The 21,252-nt window shown below is 36.0% G+C and overlaps 1 protein-coding gene across 1 annotated transcript in view; it reads left to right on the top strand.

Moving 5' to 3' along the window:
• The window catches only part of FCHO2 (FCH and mu domain containing endocytic adaptor 2), a 123,888-nt gene that overhangs the window by 32,091 nt on the left and 70,545 nt on the right, over positions 1–21,252 (top strand). The window contains exons 3-8 of the mRNA XM_006062110.4: positions 382–456; positions 4,171–4,312; positions 4,403–4,555; positions 10,261–10,365; positions 17,608–17,706; positions 18,305–18,401. Of these exons, the coding sequence (XP_006062172.1) occupies positions 382–456; positions 4,171–4,312; positions 4,403–4,555; positions 10,261–10,365; positions 17,608–17,706; positions 18,305–18,401 (671 nt within the window). The remainder of the gene's footprint in view (positions 1–381; positions 457–4,170; positions 4,313–4,402; positions 4,556–10,260; positions 10,366–17,607; positions 17,707–18,304; positions 18,402–21,252) is intronic.

The raw sequence follows: 21,252 nt of genomic DNA, 5'->3' as shown, positions 1-21,252 counted from the left end.
TCACAGTGTTAATAATAAAACTATGTTAAACACAAAAGATTTTCATACTGAATCAGTTTGTATGTATAGAGACAATATAGGAAGCAGTACTTTTGTTCTTCCTGTTCACATAACCATTGGTACTAAAGAAAAAAAAAGAGTGACTTTATACCGAAGTTTCTTGGTGACATACATTATTTTAGTTCTATACCAGACAAGTTCTTTAAATAGATGTGCACAAAGGGCATTTAAAGATAGATTAGAAATTCATGACCACATACCTACTTATTTTTAACATATACTTTGAATTATCTGTTTATTTCTGCAGTTGTAATTATTTTGTATTTTTTGTGTTTGGTCATTAAACAAGAGCCCTTACAATATTAATATTTGATTTAACAGAGCTACAATAGAAGAGGCGTACTCCAGGTCAATGACGAAACTAGCAAAATCTGCAAGCAATTATTCACAACTTGGGTGAGTTAATTTCTTTGAACAGCTCTTTCAGTGTTGATTTAGCCGAAGTTTTTGAGAATAATAGATTTCCATTAAAGATGTAATAGTTCATAAATATAAAATATATAATTGTTTAAAATATGCCTATAGGAATATATTCTTGACTTAATAGAAAATACAGCTGAATTTGTTGAATCAGTTAATGCAAAATGAAACTTACTTTTCCCCCTTTAAAACTACATAGTCTTTCAGTAGTATAATTTTGGGATTATAAATGTTATGTGTTATGCACATTATTCTGGTTTTCTATAAGTTCATTTACATTCTGTTGAACAGTGGTCTTTAAAAACTCACTTAATATAAATTTTATTAAAATGATTAAAATGCATTAGAAATGTCAGTTAGGATTTTATAGACTACCTTTAAATTTTCCTTTTAAAAATATGTGCTCAGGAAATGTTTTCTTTGAAAATGAATATTATTAATAAGAATATATTTTAAATGAGGTATACTTATAGCCATAACAACTCTAGAAAGAGTAATTGTATAATTTGAATAATAACAAGTCTGGAAGGAATACTTAGTCTGACTTATCTAAAATTGGGGGAGATATATTTTAACTAAGATGTTAAAATAGTCTTATATTTACTTAGTGTAAAGATTTTTACAGTGATACTCAGTAAAAGATTCCTCTTCATCTGGGATTCTGATGAATCTATGATTCCCCTGAAATTTTATATAAGATTTTGTGTAGGTGTTAATCCATACTTCTGATGAAGGGGTGTATACCAGTTATCAGATTCACATATGGTTCTTATGATCTAAAAAGCTGGTTAAGAATGACTATTTTATGAAAGTATTCTCTAGTGTAATTGGATGAGTTTAAACAGAAGTCTTCCTAGTTTGTAGCCCAGATAAAGGGGGGTAGGGCTCTTAGTTCATCTCAGGGCGGTGACACTGTCCTCTATGTAAGTGCTACAGCCGCAGCCAAGAGGCTCTTCAACAGTTCTGTTTTCACCTGGAGGAGAGTGGAGACTGGTAGCTGATGGCTGTGTTTGTTTTTTCCTCCCAGTTGTTCTGCAATTATTGGTTCCTTCCATGCAACTTCGTTCTTCCTTCTTTTTCCCTCTCTCTCCTCACTTTTTTCACATCCTCCTCTTTTTAACTCCTCCAGGTAGACTTTGCCTCTTCTAAACATAATTTCTTCTTTATTGACTACAGTAGAAGGGCCACAGAATAACTGCAATAATAGAAACTAGCTTTAACGAATTGGCTTTTTTTTTTAACATATATATAACAAATTATTTTCTTTCATACGCTAACTCTTTTAGGTTTCCAGTATGATTGATATTTTAGAAATAATATTTTAAAACAATTTTTATTGGAATATAGTTGATTTACAGTGTTGTGTTAATTTCAGTTGTACAGCAAAGTGAATCAGTTATCCATATGTGTGTGTGTGTGTGTGTGTGTGTGTGTGTGTGTGTGTGTGTGTATGTATACACACACACACCCAGTCTTTTTAAAATTTCTTTTCCCATACAGGTCATTATAGAGTACTGAGTAGAGTTCCTGTGCTTTGCATATAGCGTAGGTGCTTATCAGTTATCTATTTTATATATAGTAGTCTCCCAGTTTATCCTCCCCCACCCCTTGGTAACCATAAGTTTGTTTGTTTTCTACATCTGTGACTCTACGTTTGTTTTTTTAAGGTTCTTTTCCCATGTAGGCCATTAACAGAGTATTGAGTAGAGTTCCCTGTGATATACAATAGGTTATTGTTAGGTATATTTTATACATAGTGGTTTGTATCTGTCACTCCCTGTCTCACAATTTATCCCTCCTCCCCCTTTTCCCGGTCACCATAAGTTTGTTTTCCACATCTATGACTACTTCTGTTTTGTAAATAAGTTCATTTATGCCGTCCTTTGTTTTAGGTTCCACACATGAGTAATATTGTATGATATTTGTCTTAGTTCACTGAACATGAGGCCATAGTTTTAATCTAGGAAATTCTACCTTATTTTTGTTACCAGGTGGGAGGTAGGAAAAAACACGTGTTTCCTAATAAAGTTGTCAGTAACTTTCCTAATAAAGTTGTCAGTTCTGTCTTTGAAATGTATGTCTTTCATGAATAATAGATGTTATTTCATTTTTTCTGTTAGTGTTGTTACTTAAGATTATAAAGATTTTAAATATTACTGAAATTGAATTTTATCTTTCTGAATTTAATTTCATTTAAACATATTTTGGATTCATTAGCTTCATTTCTTAGTGCTTATTGTATGTTACTGTGTATTACTTGGCCAGAAAAAAGTTGTGTGTATCAACCTTTATAAAATGGAATAGTTGTAATTCCTTAAAGAAACCTTATTTAAAGAAATCTTGTGCTAAACCTCGTTTGTTAAAGTGAAGGGACACTCTGGTTTGTTTTGTGAAATCTAGACTGTCAGGTATCGGGTTTACTGGAAGTGATATACATGTATTTTGGTGCTGTTGTGAGTGCATACTTTTCAGGTGTCCTTTTTTCTCTTGAAATTTTCCATGTAATTACTTGCCAGTTTTAGTGCTGATTAGATTCTAAAGTGGGAGGTAAGATCTAATCAGAACAGTCCTATTTAAGTATTTATCCTCTTTGAACATTATTGTTACTGCTTAAAATGATTGTCAGTCAGCTTTCTTGCAGGCTAAGAAACACAGCAACTGGTAGAGTACATATTAGGATGAGTGATTTCTTTCTCTACCTTCTTGCCTTAGTGATCATTGCTACTCTTTGTTTTTGTTTTATCATAGAGCAAGGCAAGTGCTGTTGAAAATATCTGACAAAATACCTGAGGAAAGCATAGGATAAAATTACTCTTAAATCATTCTCTACTGACCAAATTAAACTGACCTTTGGCATCCTAAGTATTACCCAAGATATTATAGTATAGTCATTCTTGGAAGTACTTGAACCTGCTAAAAATATTAAATTCTCAATGTTGAGAAAAAGTGATAGAAAAATGTCATACGTTCTGTACCAAGTGTAGTAGAAAGGGGACCGTCTAGTGTTTGTTGAAGTACATGGGTAAAATCTGAAACAAATTTTCGGAAAACAGTTCTAAAATGATTCTTAAATAAACTTTAATGATGAAGACACTTAGAAAATCATGTGCAGATTTAACTTTTGCATGTTGAAATTCAGAAGAGTTTTTACTTTTTAATTGTATTTTTTTATTTGGCCACACTGCATGGCATGGCTTATGGGATCTTAGTTCCTTGACCAGGGGTTCAACCTGTGCCCTCTGCATTGGAAGTGTGGAGTCCTAACTGGATTGCCAGGGAATTTCCAGGAGCTTTTATTTTCAATGAAACTTTTTAAATGGAGCACTACAGGGTCTAAAATTGAGATTTGATAATAGATTAGTTTTAAACAGACAGTGATTAGAAAGTCTTCTGATAAAAATCTAAATAACCAAATCAACTCAGAAAATGACATTTTATAATTAAGAGAGGGTCATGGCCAGACCTGTAGTATGAATTAAGTCATTTCTGTGTATCTGAGGTATAAAAATATTTTAAATAATTAATCAAGGCCTAAAAATCAAGATCAGTCTTTCAGTCATTTCATTTGTGATTTAATTTCATCTCATCTCTTGCTCGTTATTTCCTATTTTGGTTCTATTAGGTTCTTTTTGGAGCTTTAAACTATTTTTTTCCTTTTAGTAAATTATTCCCGTGTTTTCTTCACTTTAGAACATTTGCACCAGTGTGGGATGTATTCAAAACATCTACAGAGAAATTAGCAAATTGTCACTTGGATCTTGTTAGAAAATTACAAGAATTAATAAAGGAAGTTCAGAAGTATGGAGAAGAACAAGTAAAGTCACATAAAAAGGTATCAGTTTTGTTAATCATTGGTTTGGTTGGTCAGATATTGAATACTTTGTAGTTCTGTTATTTTGATGAATCATTTCATACCTAACAGACTAAAGAAGAAGTTGCAGGAACTCTGGAAGCTGTTCAAGCCATTCAGAGCATAACTCAGGCCCTCCAGAAATCCAAGGAAAATTATAACACCAAGTGTGTAGAACAGGAACGTTTGAAAAAGGAAGGAGCTACACAGAGAGAAATAGAAAAGGTAATTGTAATAAAAATAATACCTCTGTGTTTTCAAAGCGTTTTCAAATACAAGACTGCATTTAATCTTTAAACACTCAAGATGATCTCATGTTAAAGATGAAAGTCACTGCGTGTTAATGATTTCCCTAAGTGAAACATAAGTAGGTTTGCAAAATATGTTGTGTATGGTAAGTAGTTTAGCAAATACATGAAAAGGGATGATTGCTTTATATCAGTGACATATTTGTAGGCTATTTGTATAAGATAATTGATGAGATAGTCCTTGGTATAAGATTTAATAATAAGGTAAAAAAAATTTTTAAGCTAGACTTTGGTATATTTAGCAAGGCAATAGATACTTGAAGGTAAGCTATAAATATATGTTGTGGGTGATTTATTGCTGACTTTGAGCCCATGTATCTAGCATTGTGGTAAACCACAACGCTTTCCCTGACTCTCATCTTGATTGAAAGTAGATTTTTTTTTTCCCCCTTTCAAAACAGTTTAACCATCCACTTGTTTGATGTGGTATATTATCATTTAGGAATCAGTCATAGAGAGTGATAATTTTGAAAGCTTTGTAGATTATTTGAAATATCCAGTTAAAAAAAATGTAACTATCTTACAATTATAATAATTATAAAATTGTATATACATGAGAAAAAACTAGAAATCTGGAAAAATCAAAACAGTCAATGGAATTTGGGATATTATGTTTCCTTTAGTGTTGTGCAATAAATAAAAATTGGGAGGAGGTAAAAAATGAGGCACAGCAAATTCATGATTTTCAAACACAGCATTTCAGACACAGCAGTTAAGAATAAAATATAAAAAGAGAAAGTAAAGCAAAATAAAAGGCAATGGCACCCCACTCCAGTACTCTTACCTGGAGAATCCCATGGATGGAGGAGCCTGGTGGGCTGCAGTCCATGGGGTTGCGAAGAGTCGGACACGACTGAGCGACTTCCCTTTCACTTTTCACTTTCATGCATTGAAGAGGGAAATGGCAACCCACTCCAGTGTTCTTGCCTGGAGAATCCCAGGGACGGGGGAGCCTGGTGGGCTGCCGTCTGTTGGGTCACACAGAGTCGGACACGACTGGAGTGACTTAGCAGCAGCAGAAAAACAATATTATTCTTCTTAATGAACTAGAAATGGAACAGAAACTCAAAGGCATGTGTCAGGATTGATTATGCAGGCTTGTTGGACACAAAGTCCTAAGTTAGGCAGTGGAGTTTAGCTCTTGTATGGTATAGGGGACTAAATACTGCCCACTTGAGGTGAAGCCACAAGGAACCCCACTCACTTGGTGAAGCTATAAATAGCAAAAAAAAAAAAAAGACTTGTGCTGCTGAAAGGCTAAAGCATTATTGGAAGCTGGGGCTTAACGGACACAGTTGAGTGGCAATCAGGCCACGGATTTGCCCTGATTATGACTATTTGATCATATCCTCAATATTCTTTCAGGGATGTAATTAAAAGCTGCCTTTGTAAGACTGGTAGTAAATTGGAACCTTGGAGGGCTGGCAGGAGATAACCTGAAACTGCTAGATGGGGACGGGTGAGCATAAATGATTAAATACAACACAGTTCTAGGAGGTGATGTTTACCTTGTATTCTATAGAGTTGTCCACCGATGGAGGGACAGGGAGAAGAGAGGAAAAAAAAGAAACCTCACACTTGAAATGAGCAAACAACCACACTTTTAGAGTACACCTTAAGAAATCTCATATAGCTTTCCCCTGCTATACAACAGTGGATTTTTCACATGAAAACTTACGTGAACCAAAATGGCAGAGAAGCAGTTGCCTTAGAACACATCTTGCTAATGAACATATGAAGGAAATTGAGTTAAAGCACAGATGCTTACAGAAGCAGTTCAGATCTGTAGAGACCAATGCTGAGATTCTAAGAGTAGATCCTGGAAAGGAGCTTGGATCACTCTCACTGGTCTCAGGGTGTGTGCTCCCTTCATATTGGCTCCTGCAAAGCAAACACTGAGTACTGCTTTTCTTTTCACCTTTTTTTTTTTGTAAAAGTGAAAATCCTCCCTGGATTTTTTTCCAGTTTGTGAAGACAGGTACTAATGTAATTCATTAGTAAAAGCAAAGTGGCATAAGACAAACTTTGGGAAAGCAAGGGATACCTTTGTTAAGAGAGATGGCAACAAATTTAACAACTAGAAGAAGAATTCAGTTCAAATAAAATTTAGATTTATTAAACATGATCAGAAACATTCATATATGTTGAGGATGTTCAGAGTTGCAGATGAACGTAACACTTATATAAAAGAAATTAAGAAAGACAAATGAAACAACTAGTAGATGGGAAAACGGCTAACTAGAAAACTTGGCAATGAAATATATAGTTATTTCAATTTTAAAAAAGCGTTAGAGAAGGTAAACTTTAGAGTTGATATAGTGAAAGACTGAATTTGGGAACTTACCAGTGACATATGCAGAGAGTAAAGGTCACCATGGTCTGCTGTGGATTTTAGAAGAAAAAAATTGGAGAGGATGGTAGACAGGTAATATTTGAAGAGTTAACAGATTAGAATTTTTTAAGAATTAAAGAAATTCAAGAATTAGATCATAAATACATTCTCGGTATTAAGCAGGTTAAATAAAGATAATTCAGACTGAGACACCAGAAAAAAAAAGAGAATGTTAAAAGCTACCAGGCGTATCTTTTCCCTCACATCTCTGAAACTAGAATGCATCTTGACATGGCGGTGTTGTTACAGTCACTGGGCAGGAGGCGTCTGCCGTGCGGTCTCACGGCTCTGTGAGCTCGGTTGTGTGTCTGGTGGCTTGGCTGGACAGCTGCAGCACTGGTGTTTCAGGTCACAGGCCACGTTAAGACCATGGAGGGAGGAATGGTGCTGACTGTTATTTGAAAACCTTTCGTTGAGACCTGGTAAAATCAAGAAAATGTGAACACCACTGTTTGGAAGAAAATCTGAAGATGGTGGTGCAGCACTTTTAAGATATTCTCTGTCAGTAATATTTTTGGTGATTTTGAAGATGATAATATGTGGGGGGGAAAGCAGACCTTAGCAGCCCCTGACTTGGAAGTAACTGAGAAGAGTCAGACTCTGAATGTGAAGAAAGATTTAGGAGTATCTCAAACAGTTCATTTTGCTTTCTTTTTTATTTTTATCACACAAGAATAAAAATCTACCTCCAAGTAAGTCTAAAAGAGCTCTTACAATAAGTCTAAAATAAAAATTTTAAGTGATAAGAAAGCATTATTTCATGGTTTAATTGACAGTGTTTTTCTGTTTGAGTGGTATACAAAATAATGGTGTGTTTTACAATTAATGGTATATTAGACTTCCCTGGTGGCTCAGACAGTAAAGCGTTTGTCTACAATGCGGGAGACCTGGGTTCAATCCCTGGGTTGGGAAGATCCCCTGGAGAAGGGAATGGCAATCCACTCCAGTACTATTGCCTGGAAAATCCCATGGATAGAGGAGCCTGGTAGGCTACAGTCCATGGGGTCGCAAAGAGTCGGACACGACTGAGCGACTTCACTTAGAATTAGTAGTAGTCAAGTATAACATTAAGCATAACTACTGAAAAGAGTATAATTTAAATCTTCTGAATCAGCAAAAAGAAGAGAAAGCAGTGCTTTTTTCTAATTGTTCTGCTCAAGAGGTGATATTGTTGCTTGTGATACTTGAGGTGTTAGTGTGTCTCTGATTCATATGTAGTTAAATCCAAGCTTAAGTAAATATTTTGGCCTGTAATAAGCTCTTTATTACCATGAATGTAGATTTTTTTTTTAAAACATAGATCTTTGAACTATTTTTTGTGTGTGTGAACTTGAAAACATACTTACTGGATATTATGACATAGTATGCTTCTCATCTTCATTTACAAACCCTTTTATAAAGTGCCATTTAGAAGTTACTCATATTTGTGGACTATGACAAAGTACTTATTTTTTATGTATACATTTGATTCATAAGATGTTACTGGGAAAATTATATAGACCCTTAAACAGAATTATTTCCAGTAGTATATCAGTAAATTTATTTATAATGCTAAGGAAATGATAAAATACAGGATTTCTTTCATTATCACTAGGTAATCTATTAGAACCCGTCTTTTAATTATGAGAAGAAATGCAGCTATTGCTTTTAAAGCTTAGTTTCTTCTGACCCAGTTTCCTGTTTACTTATTTATTTTATTTGGCTGCATTGAGTCTTAGTTGTGGCGCACAGGCTCTTCATTGCGTCACGCGGGGATTTCGATTGCAGCGCCTGGGCTCTGTAGCTGCAGCCCCCAGGCTCAGTAGTTGTGCACGGGCCCTAGAGCATCGGACTTGGTTGTTCCCTGGCATGTGGGATCTTTGTTGCCAGACCATGAATGGAAACCACATTCAGTTTTGATACAAGATATGGTTTTAATACACTGCAAGATAAAGTGGTGTCCTGTATTCTTTGTTTATAAAGGCCAGCAAGGATAGCACATCTATGTTTAATATAATATATGCAGTAAGATTTTCAAGACAGTGCGGAGGTACTTTTTTAGGGTCTGGAACTGGATGCATCTCTTGCCATTCCCACCCTCCTGGTAAACCCAACTTTGTGTTTCAAATACTTAATATATTAGTTTCTAATACTTATTTTTAGACTCCTGAACGTAGCTGGAAATAATTGCCTATGGTTCTGATTGTCTGTGTACAAATTCCAGGTTTTGCAGCTTAGCCCTCAGTGGTTCTTTGTAATACTTTTACTCCTGTAATTATTACCAGTTGCATCCTCCATAACCATGGCTTGAAACTTTATTCTGAAGTTTCCAACCACAGCCTTCTCTTCTTCACTCATAGCAAGAAAGTGGAGATCTTTCTTGAAGTGCTATAGCTTCTCTCTTATTTTTTGATCTTCTTTAAACTCTTATTTACTTCAACACCCCCTCCCTTCAGACTTCCTGTATTCAAATTGAGCAGTCTTTTGAGAATAATTAAATTCTTGATAGCCACATGTCTGCCCCAATCTACTGGTTACTTTCCACCAATTTCTAGCCTTTTTTGTATAGGTTATGCTTCTTTTATGAACTCCCTGAGGAAAAGAGTCCTACATAATTTGTCTTCCTGTTCCATAGTGCCTAATATTTAATATATTGTTAATTTTGTGTTGAATAAGTAACTTTGATAAAAATTAAAACTTATAATACAGTAGCAATTAAAAAATAGAAATCTTGAAAAATAGACAATGATGAAAACAAATTATTGACTTTCTGAAGTGTAAAAAAAATTAAGCAACATCAAGGAAAATTGATTTTTTTTTTTTTTTTTTCAACTTTCGTGCTAGCTTTATAGTCACTGATCAGACCTTAAATGGAGTATCTGTTGTGGGAGAAAGGAAGAAGACTCATAGCATATTCTGCTGGTATTGTCACATTCTTGATTGCTGAATTTTTAGTAACATTGTACTGTTATAATGTGATTGTGTGATCTTCCTCTGGGTTATAAATGAAAGTATTTTAACTTTTAAAAGCACATTCCATTGGACAAGAGAATTAGGATTTAATTTCTACATCATTGTATGACCATAACAAAAACACTAATAAGAAAGACTTGAAAAAAGGTGTTAAAGTTAGTTTATGTCATCTTGAACTCAGCATAGGCCTCATCTCTTAAAATGCACTTTTTTTTTTTTTTTTTTTAAGGAAAGTAAAGTGATTTTGTGTAATTCTAAATGTTTTTGTTTTGTTACAGGCAGCTGTTAAATCTAAGAAAGCTACAGATACTTACAAACTCTATGTGGAAAAGTATGCATTAGCAAAAGCAGATTTTGAACAGAAAATGACAGAAACAGCTCAGGTTGGTACTTTTAAGGCTTTAAATCTAAAATAGGATATTTGTATTTATTGTTTATAAATTACAGTAAGTTATATTAAATATATTTCTGATATAAATAATTTTTTCTGTCATAAGATTTTTTTATATAGAAACTGTTAAAATGCACAGTCTCAATATTTTAATAATGCTGTTTTAAAAATACACCTCTTGTTTTGGAGATTGAAAATTTTGGTCAGTCAGTAGTTATAATATCATAAGGGATTGTTCAGATCAACTAGAAGAGAATGTTTAAAGAGTATTGGAGAAAATGAGGACATTGGTAGATGATGAAGATTATGTATGGGTTTTAAAATTGACTTAAGTAGAAAACTGGAAATCACTCAGTGCTGAGGATGTAGTAGTTAATACATAAAGCAATCAAGAATCCCTGCTATCCATTTTAGTAAGGGAAAATAGAAGATTTTAAAAAGTCTGTCTCCCATTAACTTGGGATAAATTATATTCAATTTGATATTCTTAAGGCCTTAATTACAGGGCTAGATTTAAGATGGGTGCCTTTTATGAATCATATCCAAAGCTTCTACCCTCACGTCTTGTCCTCTTGGTTTGTTTTTTCCTTAGCAGCTGTCATCATCTAACACCATGAATTTTACTTACTGTTTCAGACAGGATAGGACGGGTGTGCTGTGGTGACAGAGTCCCCGCAGGTCTCAGGGGATCGCAGTAGCAAGTGCGTGCTGCCTGCCCATGATGAGTCAGCTCTTCACTCGGGCACTGAGACTGGTAGAGAAAGCTCTTTTTAGAGCATTCTTAGTCATCGTGTCTGAGAGGACTAGAAATGTGGTGAAGCACACTAGCTTTGCTGCCCGTATTTTTTATTGTCTGTCTTCCACCATTGAGTAAGTTCTGTGAGAGCAGAGACTGACTTGTGTGCTGCTGTCTCCTCTGCATTTAAAATAGTTCCTAGCTCATGGTAGGCACTCTGTAAGTATGAAGAAGGACTTTATGAATCTGCCTTTCTGGATTCTAGGGCGTCATCCTGCTTGGAGTGCTAAATGAGTCATGTCCCAGAAACAAAGGGTTTGCGTGCTCGTGTGTAGGCATAATGCACTCGTCTTACCATGTTGCAGGCACTGCTAGATGCTAGATGTATACAGTATGTATGTAAATAAATTCTCTGTGCTTTATGTGGAGTATACAGTATAGAGGCGGGAGACAGACATTAAATATATGCTTAATTATAAAGTTACAGATTATTATAAATGTTACAAAGGAAAAGAACAGGCTTCCATGAGATCATGAGATAGAATTATAGAGATGACCTAATTTGGACTAGAGACTTCCCGGGTAGCTCAGCTGGTATAGAAAATACCTGCAATGCAGGAGACCCTGGTTTGATTCCTCGGTCAGGAAGATCCGCTGGAGAAGGGATAGACTTCCCGTTCCAGTATTCTGGCCTGGAGAATTTCATGGACTGTATAGCCTGTGAGGTCAAAAGAGTCGGACATGACTGAGTGGCCTTCACTTAATTTGGATTAGGGAGTTAGGAAAGGCCTTTTTGGAGAACTAACATTTAAAATTGAGCCTTGAAGAATCGGTACAAGACAATCTAGGGTATGCGTGTTCCAGGCATTGGGGACCATGGCTATGAAGGCCTAGGTGTATAAAAGAGCTCCACATTCTAGAAAGTAAAAATGCTTACTAAAACAGGAGAGATGGTGGTTAGAAATGAGATTAAAGAAATAGTCAAGGACCAGGCTCTAGTGAGGGCTTAGGTTTTCTTCTAAGAGCAGTTGGAAGGCACTGAAGAGCTGTATGCAGGGATACAACATGATATGATCTGCATTTTTAAAGCTAATTTTGACAGTTTCACGAAGAATGGATTATAGTGAGGCCAAAGGAGAATCATGAGTCCAATTTGGAAGGTAGTATTGTAGTCCAGTTAGAAGGATAAGAGTCAGTGTGGTGGCGTTGGAGAATGAGAGAAGTGAATACATTTGGATGTGGCAGGGTTAGGGTGGATGGGAGAATTCTGAAGGAGTTCCAGGTCTCTTCCAGGTTTGACAGAGATAAATAGCAAAGTCTAGATGAAGAGCTGTTAGTTTGAGGGGTCGGAAGGGGATCTCCTGCATTGTAGGCTGATTCTTTATCCACTGAACCATCGGGGATTAATCCCTATATACTTAAGTGGAGAAAGCAAATGGCTGTTTTGGAGGCTCTAAGTAATCTGGACTGGACATAATGTTCACAGTCCCTTATTGATAATTCTGAATTCTCTGAAACCCCCCCCCCCTTTTTTTTTCTAGAATTCATTTGGCAGCAGAACTTGATTTGATCTGATGTGAGGCTATATATAGTCTCTTTATCCTACTTAGGCTGAATATAAATGCTTTCCTTTAGTGTTTGATAAACATGCCACTGCAGATCCTACTGGTAGTATAATGACATATATGATAACACGTTAACCTTTATTTAAAAAAAATCCAAAATATTTAAATTCCCAAACACTTGATCCCGAAAATTCTGAATAAAGAATTGGGCCTTTATAATATAGGGGCTTGGCAGTATACAAAACCATAATGACATCATCTTTGGATAGAGAGTGGGAATTAAGGCCAAACTCTGAGAGGTTCATCATTGTCAGTTTGGAAGAGGAAGAGATGCTGAAACCCAAGTAGGAGAAGCCAGAGAAGGAAGAAAACTGGAAAGGGTCATGTCCTGGCAGCTCAGAAGTGATAATGTTTCAGGAAGGTTTTAGTTGTGCTAAATGAGGCTCCCACTCCAGTGAGATAGAAGGTTACCATTTCTGTAGCAACTGTGGTGGTTGTGCGCTCCAGCAAGTTCTCCTTTATCTTTCAAATCATTAGGAACACTCATTTATAAGGCAGTTATTGATTTATTTTCTATCAGAATGATTAGTTTCAATCAGTGAAAATCTTGCCTTCAGTTATTTAATTTGAAAAAAGAGAAGTTAGAATTTGTTCAAGTCAGTGTTTTTGTTTGTATGTGTTACCTTATATAGAATTTCAGCACTTATTTTTCCCTTCCCTCTTTCTGCTTCCTCATTACATTTTTTTTTTCAGATTGGCATTTTAATTGTTTATCTTGCCAATCCCAAGATGGAATAATTAATTTGTTTGAGCAGATGTTTAGCCACGCTGCTTTTAAATAAAGGTGATGGTATGCGGTGCTAATACGTGTATGTTTTCTCTCGTTTTCACTCTTTCTCTCTCTCTCTAGCATGTACACACAACCATAGAACAGGTTAACTTTTGTTTCTTAATAGGTAGTAGACTTTATTTTGGGTTACTTAGAAGGGGAAAGAATTCTTTTGCTTCTTTGGTTTTTGTTCCAGGCCAAGCAGGTTGACCTAATCCTAATGGGAAAGGGGTCTGTCAGTCTAGCAGTAATGAGATTTTGGTGGCAGGACCACACCAGAGTGAGAAGAAATTGAGTCCTTGGGTGAAAGAACTTAGACTTTACTTGGAGTACTTGTGATGTAAATTTTTTCACTTGAGAATGTGTGCTCAGTCACTCGGTCATGTCTGACTCCTTTGCAACCCCTTGGACTGTAGTCAGCCAGGTTTCTCTGTCCGTGGGATTTTCCAGGCAAGAATACTGGGATGGGTTGCCATTTCCTCCTCCAGGGGATCTTCCCCATCCAGGGATGCATCTTCTGTGGCTCCTACACTGACAAGTGGAATTTTTTTTTTTTTTTTTGACCACTGAGCCACCTGGGAAACCCTGAGTTAAGAATAAGCATGACTAAAATTGTGACTATGCTTATGCTTTTCACCACTATCAGTTTAACTTGAAACAGTAGGGAGATTTTGTTTACTTTGAACAGTAACATGGCTAGTACAAAGAATTTGAGATTTGTTTCATTAACACCCTCAGATTAAGTTTAGTATTAGAGTCTTTTATATCTATCTATCTATCTATCTGTGGTGGTGGTGTTCAGTTGCTAAGTCATATCTGACCCTTTGTGACTCCATGGACCCCATGCAGCACGCCAGGCTTCCCTGTCCTTTACTATCTCCTGCGGTTTGCTCAAATTCATGTCCATTGAGTCGGTGATGCCATCCAACCATCTCATCATTTATTGTCCCCTTCTCCTGCTGCCTTCAATATTCTCAGCATCAGGGTCTTTTCCAGCGAGTTGGCTCTTCACATCAGCATCAGCCAAAATATTGGAGCTTCAGCTTCAGCATCAGTCCTTCCAGTGAATATTCAGGGTTGATTTCCTTTAGGATTGACTGGTTTGATCTCCTTGCTGTCCAAGGGACTCTCTAGTCTTCTCCAACACCACAGTTCAAAAGCATCAATTCTTTAGCGCTCAGCCTTCTTTATGATCCAACTCTCACATACATACATGACTACTGGAGAAACCATAGCTTTGACTATACAGACTTTTGTTGGCAAAGTAATGTCTCTGCTTTTTAATATGCTCTCTAGGAGAAGGCAATGGCAACCCATTCCAGTACTCTGCTTTTCTTCCAAGGAGCAAGCGTTGTTAAATTTCATGGCTGCAGTCGCCATCCACTGTGATTTTGGAGCCCAAGAAAAGAAAATCTGTCACTGTTTCCACTTTTTCCTCATGTATTTGCCATGAAGTGATGGGACTGGATGCCATGATCCTAGGTTTTTGAATGTTGAGTTCAAAGCCAGCTTTTTAACTCTCCTCTTTCTCCCTCATCAAGGGCTCTTTAGTTCTTCACTTTCTGCCATTAGAGTGCTATCATCCATCTGCATATCTGAGGTTTTTGATGTTTCTCCTGGCAGTCTTGATTCCAGCTTGTGATTCGTCCAGCCCAGTATTTCACATGATGTACTCAGGCAGGGTGACAATATATAGCCTTGTCATACTCCTTTCCCAATTTTGAACCCAATTTTTGTTCGTCTGTAGTGGCTGACAAAATTTTACTTTTTAAAAAAGCTAAAAAAAAAAAAAAAAAATAATAAAATAAATAAATAAAAAAGCTAATGTAACAATAATATGAGCCCAGTGAATTTGAATGCAAGGAAGAAAAATCTGTTCAAGAAAGTTTATTCATTTATATTCAAACACTTGATACTATATTCCTTTGCCAAATAACTGAATTTATTTAATAGTCACTAATATTGGGGAATTGTGATATTTAGCAATACCTTCCCACCAGAAATAAAGCATAATTTCAAAATTGCAGCTAAATCATGCTTTTAGGTTCTGTTTGTCTTCACGCTTCAAGATACTTCTCACTTATTAAGGATCTGACTTAGGTTTGGTGTTTCAAAAGAGAAAGAAGGTGCATAGTTTTCTTGGTATTAGGAATCATCCATATGAAATTAGTGGCCATTTGACCAGTCTTTTCCTGGATTTGAGACTACCTTTCTGTGAGAAAATATCTTGTTCATCAAATTGCCAAATGTTAAGCTAAGGGTGAATTCTTATAATAGAAACATAAAGTAGAATCATGTTCTGGCTGACTGTTCCTCAGTTCTTAAGAATAATTCAGGATCTTGCAGTTTTGGTATTCTTATTGGACTTGGTCGGAATTAGCCAAAATAAGTTCTGTATTTTAACTCTGTCATTCCTCACGAATAAAATTGGTAAGTTTTTGGACTGTTGTTACATTACTGCCAAAACTGTAATTTCACCATTATTGATTTTTTTTTTGAAGTTCATACCCTTTATACAAATACGGATATGATTATTTGGCTTATAGATTTCTGATGCATGCTGAAGGAAACTGAACATTTAATATGGGGTGAGGGAATTTAATTTGATAAACTAGGGAAAAATAGCAAAAATCTAGGCCTGCTCCTTAGACCTGATATGATTTGCCAAGAAAGAGGGTAGTCAGTTTTGGCAGTGGAAATGACAGATGTATTTTTTCTTTTTTTATTTGAAAATGACTAGTTCAGCATTTCCGAAATCCTGTTTTGAAGAATATTATTGTTCGGTGAGATATTAATAGATATTCAGGGAGGAAAAGAAGGGTTGTATGGTTAAATTTGGAAGACACAGGGTTAAGCAGAGTAAAATAAGCTTTGTTACTGTAGTATTTCTCAGTTACTTCAGTTTCTAATATATTTCTTGTGAAGCGAAGTATAGCACTGGTTTTCTTCCCGGGAAGTAAAGGCCACAGTAACGTGGAATTTTTTCCCAGCAATATTCTTACCTCTTGCTAGCCCATTTCCTGAATAGTGCTGGGGGATCTGTGTGTTTTATAATTTGAAAACATTCCCCAGGTCATCTGAATCATCCCTGCCTTCAGTTGAGAACTGCTGAGATAGAGTATACACACACGTTTTCACAGATTTCTTAAACCATAGACTACCTCTTTTGGAGAGTACATATTAACATTTTAAGAATCAGACATTTTGAAAGTCCCTGGGCTAGATTGTAAAGTCTTAAGAAGTAAACTGTAGTTTTAGCTCTGCCAGCTCGTTGTTTTTCAGTTTTTTTAAATACTTCTCCTTTGGTTTTTTGACACTATTCTCTTCTGGGTCTCCTCCTAATTTTCTGACCCTGATTATAGATTTTAATTTGTGGTATCTTCTAATACTGAAAAAATTCATATTTGCCTGTGAAATGGCACAACAAAAAGTTAACTTTTTCTGATGTTATATTTCAGTATGTTAACTAGACTCATTTGTCTAGAAGCATAGTTCAGTTCAGTCGCTGAGTTGTGTCCAACTCTTTGCGACCCCATGGACTGCAGCACGCCAGGCCTCCCTGTCCAACACAAACTCCTGGAGCTTACTCAAGCTCATGTCCATTGAGTCATCCAACCATCTCATCCTCTGTCGTCCCTTTCTCCTCCTGCCTTCAATCATTCCCAGTATCAGGGCCTTTTCAAATGAGTCAGTTCTTCGCAACAGGTGTCCAAAGTATTGGACACCAACTTCAACATCAGTCCTTCTGATGAATATTTAGGACTGATTTCCTTTAGGATGGACTGGTTGGATCCTTGCAGTCCAAGGGACTCTCAAGAGTCTTCTCCAACACCATAGTTCAAAAGCATCAATTCTTTGGCGCTCAGCTTTACTGTCCAACTCTCACATCCATTTATGACTATTGGAAAAACCAAAGCTTTGACTAGATGGACTTCATTGGCAAAGCAACGTCTCTGCTTTTTAAAGCATTGTTAAATTTTATATAATAATGGTAACTTGTTAAATTTGGTTAGCTGTATTAAGATGACTTCGAAAAATTTGTTTTAATTTCAGAATATATCTGTGTGTGTGTAATTTTTTTTTTTTTATGTATTTGCTCCCCAGAAATTTCAGGATATTGAACAAACTCATCTCATTCACATAAAAGAAATTATAGGATCCTTGTCAAATGCTATTAAGGAAATTCATCTGCAAATAGGCCAGGTAAGTTTTCACTTTTAGTAAACTGATTCATGAGAGTTTCATGTTCTCTATGACTTTAAAAATCCAAACTCATTACGTGGTACTGAATTATTTCAGATGAAGACTATATAAAGACTATATATTCACATGTATTAAATATGAAATAACCTGGAGTTTGTAATCCTATCAAGGATGATAATTTAATTTTTAAAATTAACTTTGCTCAGTCTCTTTACATTAAAAGTCTGCTGTTAACAATTTTTGAATATTTCTTTTTTAAAGTTTTATTTTAAGATTTAGAATAGCAACTTTAGTAAGTTATAGAATTTATACTTAGAAATTTTCCAAAAATATAAAAGTGGTTTAATGATGATATTTAGGGTGCATTGAAATATAACAGAAAGATGAAGTCTGTTAAACTTTGTTACTAAAATTCTAATACTATTTTCATTGCTTTATGAGTTTTATTTCTTATAAGACTGATGTCTCTAAAACACTCAGATATAAACATGTCACTGCACTGACTTCTATTTTAATTGTTTTGTGGAAATTTTGTCTGAAATACAGTAAGAATATTTATGGAAAATGAAAAAAACTTATCTTTATTTCATTTTAACAGGTCCATGAAGAATTTATAAATAACATGGCCAATACTACAGTTGAAAGCTTGATACAAAAATTTGCTGAGTCAAAAGGCACTGGGAAGGAAAGACCTGGTAAGATGACAGACTCTGCAAGGACGCATATTCATATTTCCCATTCAGTAACAAGTGTGTTTGCCTTTAAATTCCAAAATTGCAAAATGGAGCTTGGGAGATACCTAAAAATCTGTGTGAAACCTCAGATGTCATTTACTTTGTGTCAGATGGTACATTAGGTTTTTGTTTTGACCTTCAGTATTAATAATTCAGTACTACCTAAAATGGCTATCATGGGCTTCCCTGGTGGCTCACACAGTACAGAATCTGTCTGCAATGCAACAGACATGGGTTTGATCCCTGGGTCAGGAAGATGCCCTGGAGAAGGGAATGGCAACCCACTGCAGTATTCTTGCCTGGAGAATTCCATGGACAGAGGAGTCTGGCAGGCTGTAGTCCATGGGGTCGCAAAGAGTCAGACATGATTGAGCAACTAACACTTACTTACTAAAGTGGTTATCATACTTTACTAAATGAATATATTAAAATTTATATTTTCATAAGTGTAGTTAGCAACAGAAGGCCATTTTATAAGACAAAGAGTGGAAGAGAATATTGAGCCCTCAGAGCATTGAAGACAGTGGAGAACCTTTCTTAAAATTTAGTAAGAATTTAAATTTTCTTTCCTCATTCATGTATGTATTCAGTGTTTTTATCGAGTGCTCACAGGATTCTAGGTACTGTTCTAGACCCTGGGGACATACCAGTGAGTATAGGAATCCTCTTTCCTATTTTATGAAGAGATGACTATAGGTTTCCTTAATCTCACATTTAATATACATTTTATATCAGATATCATAAGCAGCATTCTCTTACCTACTCAGCATACTTACAGTCTTCTATTTAATAGATTTCTTGAATCTATTTATTATACTTACAGTCTTCTAGATTTTTAAAATCATTTATTCCATATTCTTTCAAGATACTTGTTTTCACTCCACAGGTAAAAAGTATTCAGTTCTCAGTGGACTGAAGTTAAAATCTAGTTTAGAATTCAGGAAAATGAATAAGTGATTTGAGAAGTCTGAGCCATTTTTCTTTAGTTCACAATACTAACTTTAAAACCTAAATCATCTTCACTTCCTTTTTCCCACATTTCATTAAGTTTTACATTGTATTGATTCAGTTTCTTCAGTATTTTTCCCTTCAGGCTTTCCTCCTCATATCATTGAATGTAGCAGGAGGTTTCTAAATACAGGCACAGTAAAGATTTCTCTAGTCTATCTTACATTGTATAGCATATTAATGCCTTGGCTGTATAATTATGAACTTAATAACTGCCTTACTCATAAATCGCTGTCTTTTCATTATCAGTTCAGTCCCTCAGTCGTGTCCGTCTCTCTGCGACCCCATGGACTGCAGTACACCAGGCCTCCCTGTCTATCACCAACTCCTGGAGTTTACCCAAACTCATGTCCGTTGAGTCGGTGATGCCATCCAACCATCTCATCCTCTGTCATCCCCTTCTCCCCTTCTCCATCTTCAGTCTTTCCCAGCATCAGGGTCTTTTCCAATGAGTCAGTTCTCCGTATCAGGTGCCCAAAGTATTGGAGTTTCAGCTTCAGCATCAGTCCTTCCAATGAACACTCAGGACTGATCTTCTTTAGGATGGACTGGTTGGATCTCCTTGCAGTCCAAGGGACTCTCAAGAGTCGTCTCCCAACACCACAGTTCAAAAGCATCAATTCTTCGGTGCTCAGCTTTCTTTACTGTCCAACTCTCACATCCATTCATGACTACTGGAAAAACCATAGCCTTGACTAGACGGACCTTTGTTAGCAAATTAATGTCTGCTTTTTAATATGCTGTCTAGGTTTATCATAACTTTCCTTCCAAGGAGTAAGCGTCTTTTAATTTCATGGCTGCAGTCACCATCTGCAGTGATTTTGGAGCCCCCCCCCCCCAAAAAAAAAGTCTGCCACTGTTTCCACTGTTTCTCCATGTATTTGCCATGAAGTGATGGGACAAGATGCCATGATCTTAGTTTTCTGAATGTTGAGTTTTAAGCCAACTTTTTCACTCTCTTCTTTCACTTTCATGAAGAGGCTTTTTAGTTCTTCTTCACTTTCTGCCATAAGGGTGGTGTCATCTGCATATATGGGGTTATTGGTATTTTTCCTGGCAATCTTGATTCCAGCTTGTGCTTCATCCAGCCTAGCTTTTCTCATGATGCACTCTGCATTTCTTCTTTATAGACAGAATGAACTTTAGATTCTGGACTTAGATTCAAAGCCTTTCAGGATCTGCCCTTGCCCAGTCTTTAGTGTTACTTTCCATTACTTCTTTTCTGTCATCCTCCACTGCAGCCAACCTGAACTGCTTGCTGTTTCCTATTCATACTCCCTTTGTGCCCTTGGTACCTTAGTTATGTTCATGTGTACTCTAGAAAATGCTATATCCCCTCATTTGCCTGTACCATCGTTGTTGTCTAACTTAGATTTTAGTAATTGTGCTTTTGTGAAGAAAGGTTCTGTATTTGATTCATCTGTTTATCTTCATTATGTGTAAATAGTACTTTTTTGCTCAGTGAATGAACAGATGGACATATATGGTAAGGTTAGGATGTTAAAGAGGTTGGAATGGTTGAAGATACTGGAATGGAATGCTGTTAAAAAAGTCTTGGTAAAGAAATAGTAAATAGTTATGGCTAAAAGTTTAGTGAGTACTTATTTGTACCAGGTACTGTGTCAACTGCTTTGCAGGCAAAGCTTGATCTTCAGGAACTCTTTGAAATAGGTGCTTTTATTCCCATTTTACAGATGATGGAAATATTGAGACGTTAAGTTATTTGCCCAAACTAAGTACATGGCAGAATACTGGGATTAAATTTCAGAATCCTTGACCTCAAGGCCCATGCTTTGGAGGAATG

This window comes from Bubalus bubalis, chromosome 19, assembly GCF_019923935.1.
Source record: "Bubalus bubalis isolate 160015118507 breed Murrah chromosome 19, NDDB_SH_1, whole genome shotgun sequence".
Taxonomy (NCBI): domain Eukaryota; kingdom Metazoa; phylum Chordata; class Mammalia; order Artiodactyla; family Bovidae; genus Bubalus; species Bubalus bubalis.
The sequence above is the reverse complement of the archived record's forward strand: the minus strand, read 5'-3'. Positions and strand labels throughout refer to the sequence as shown.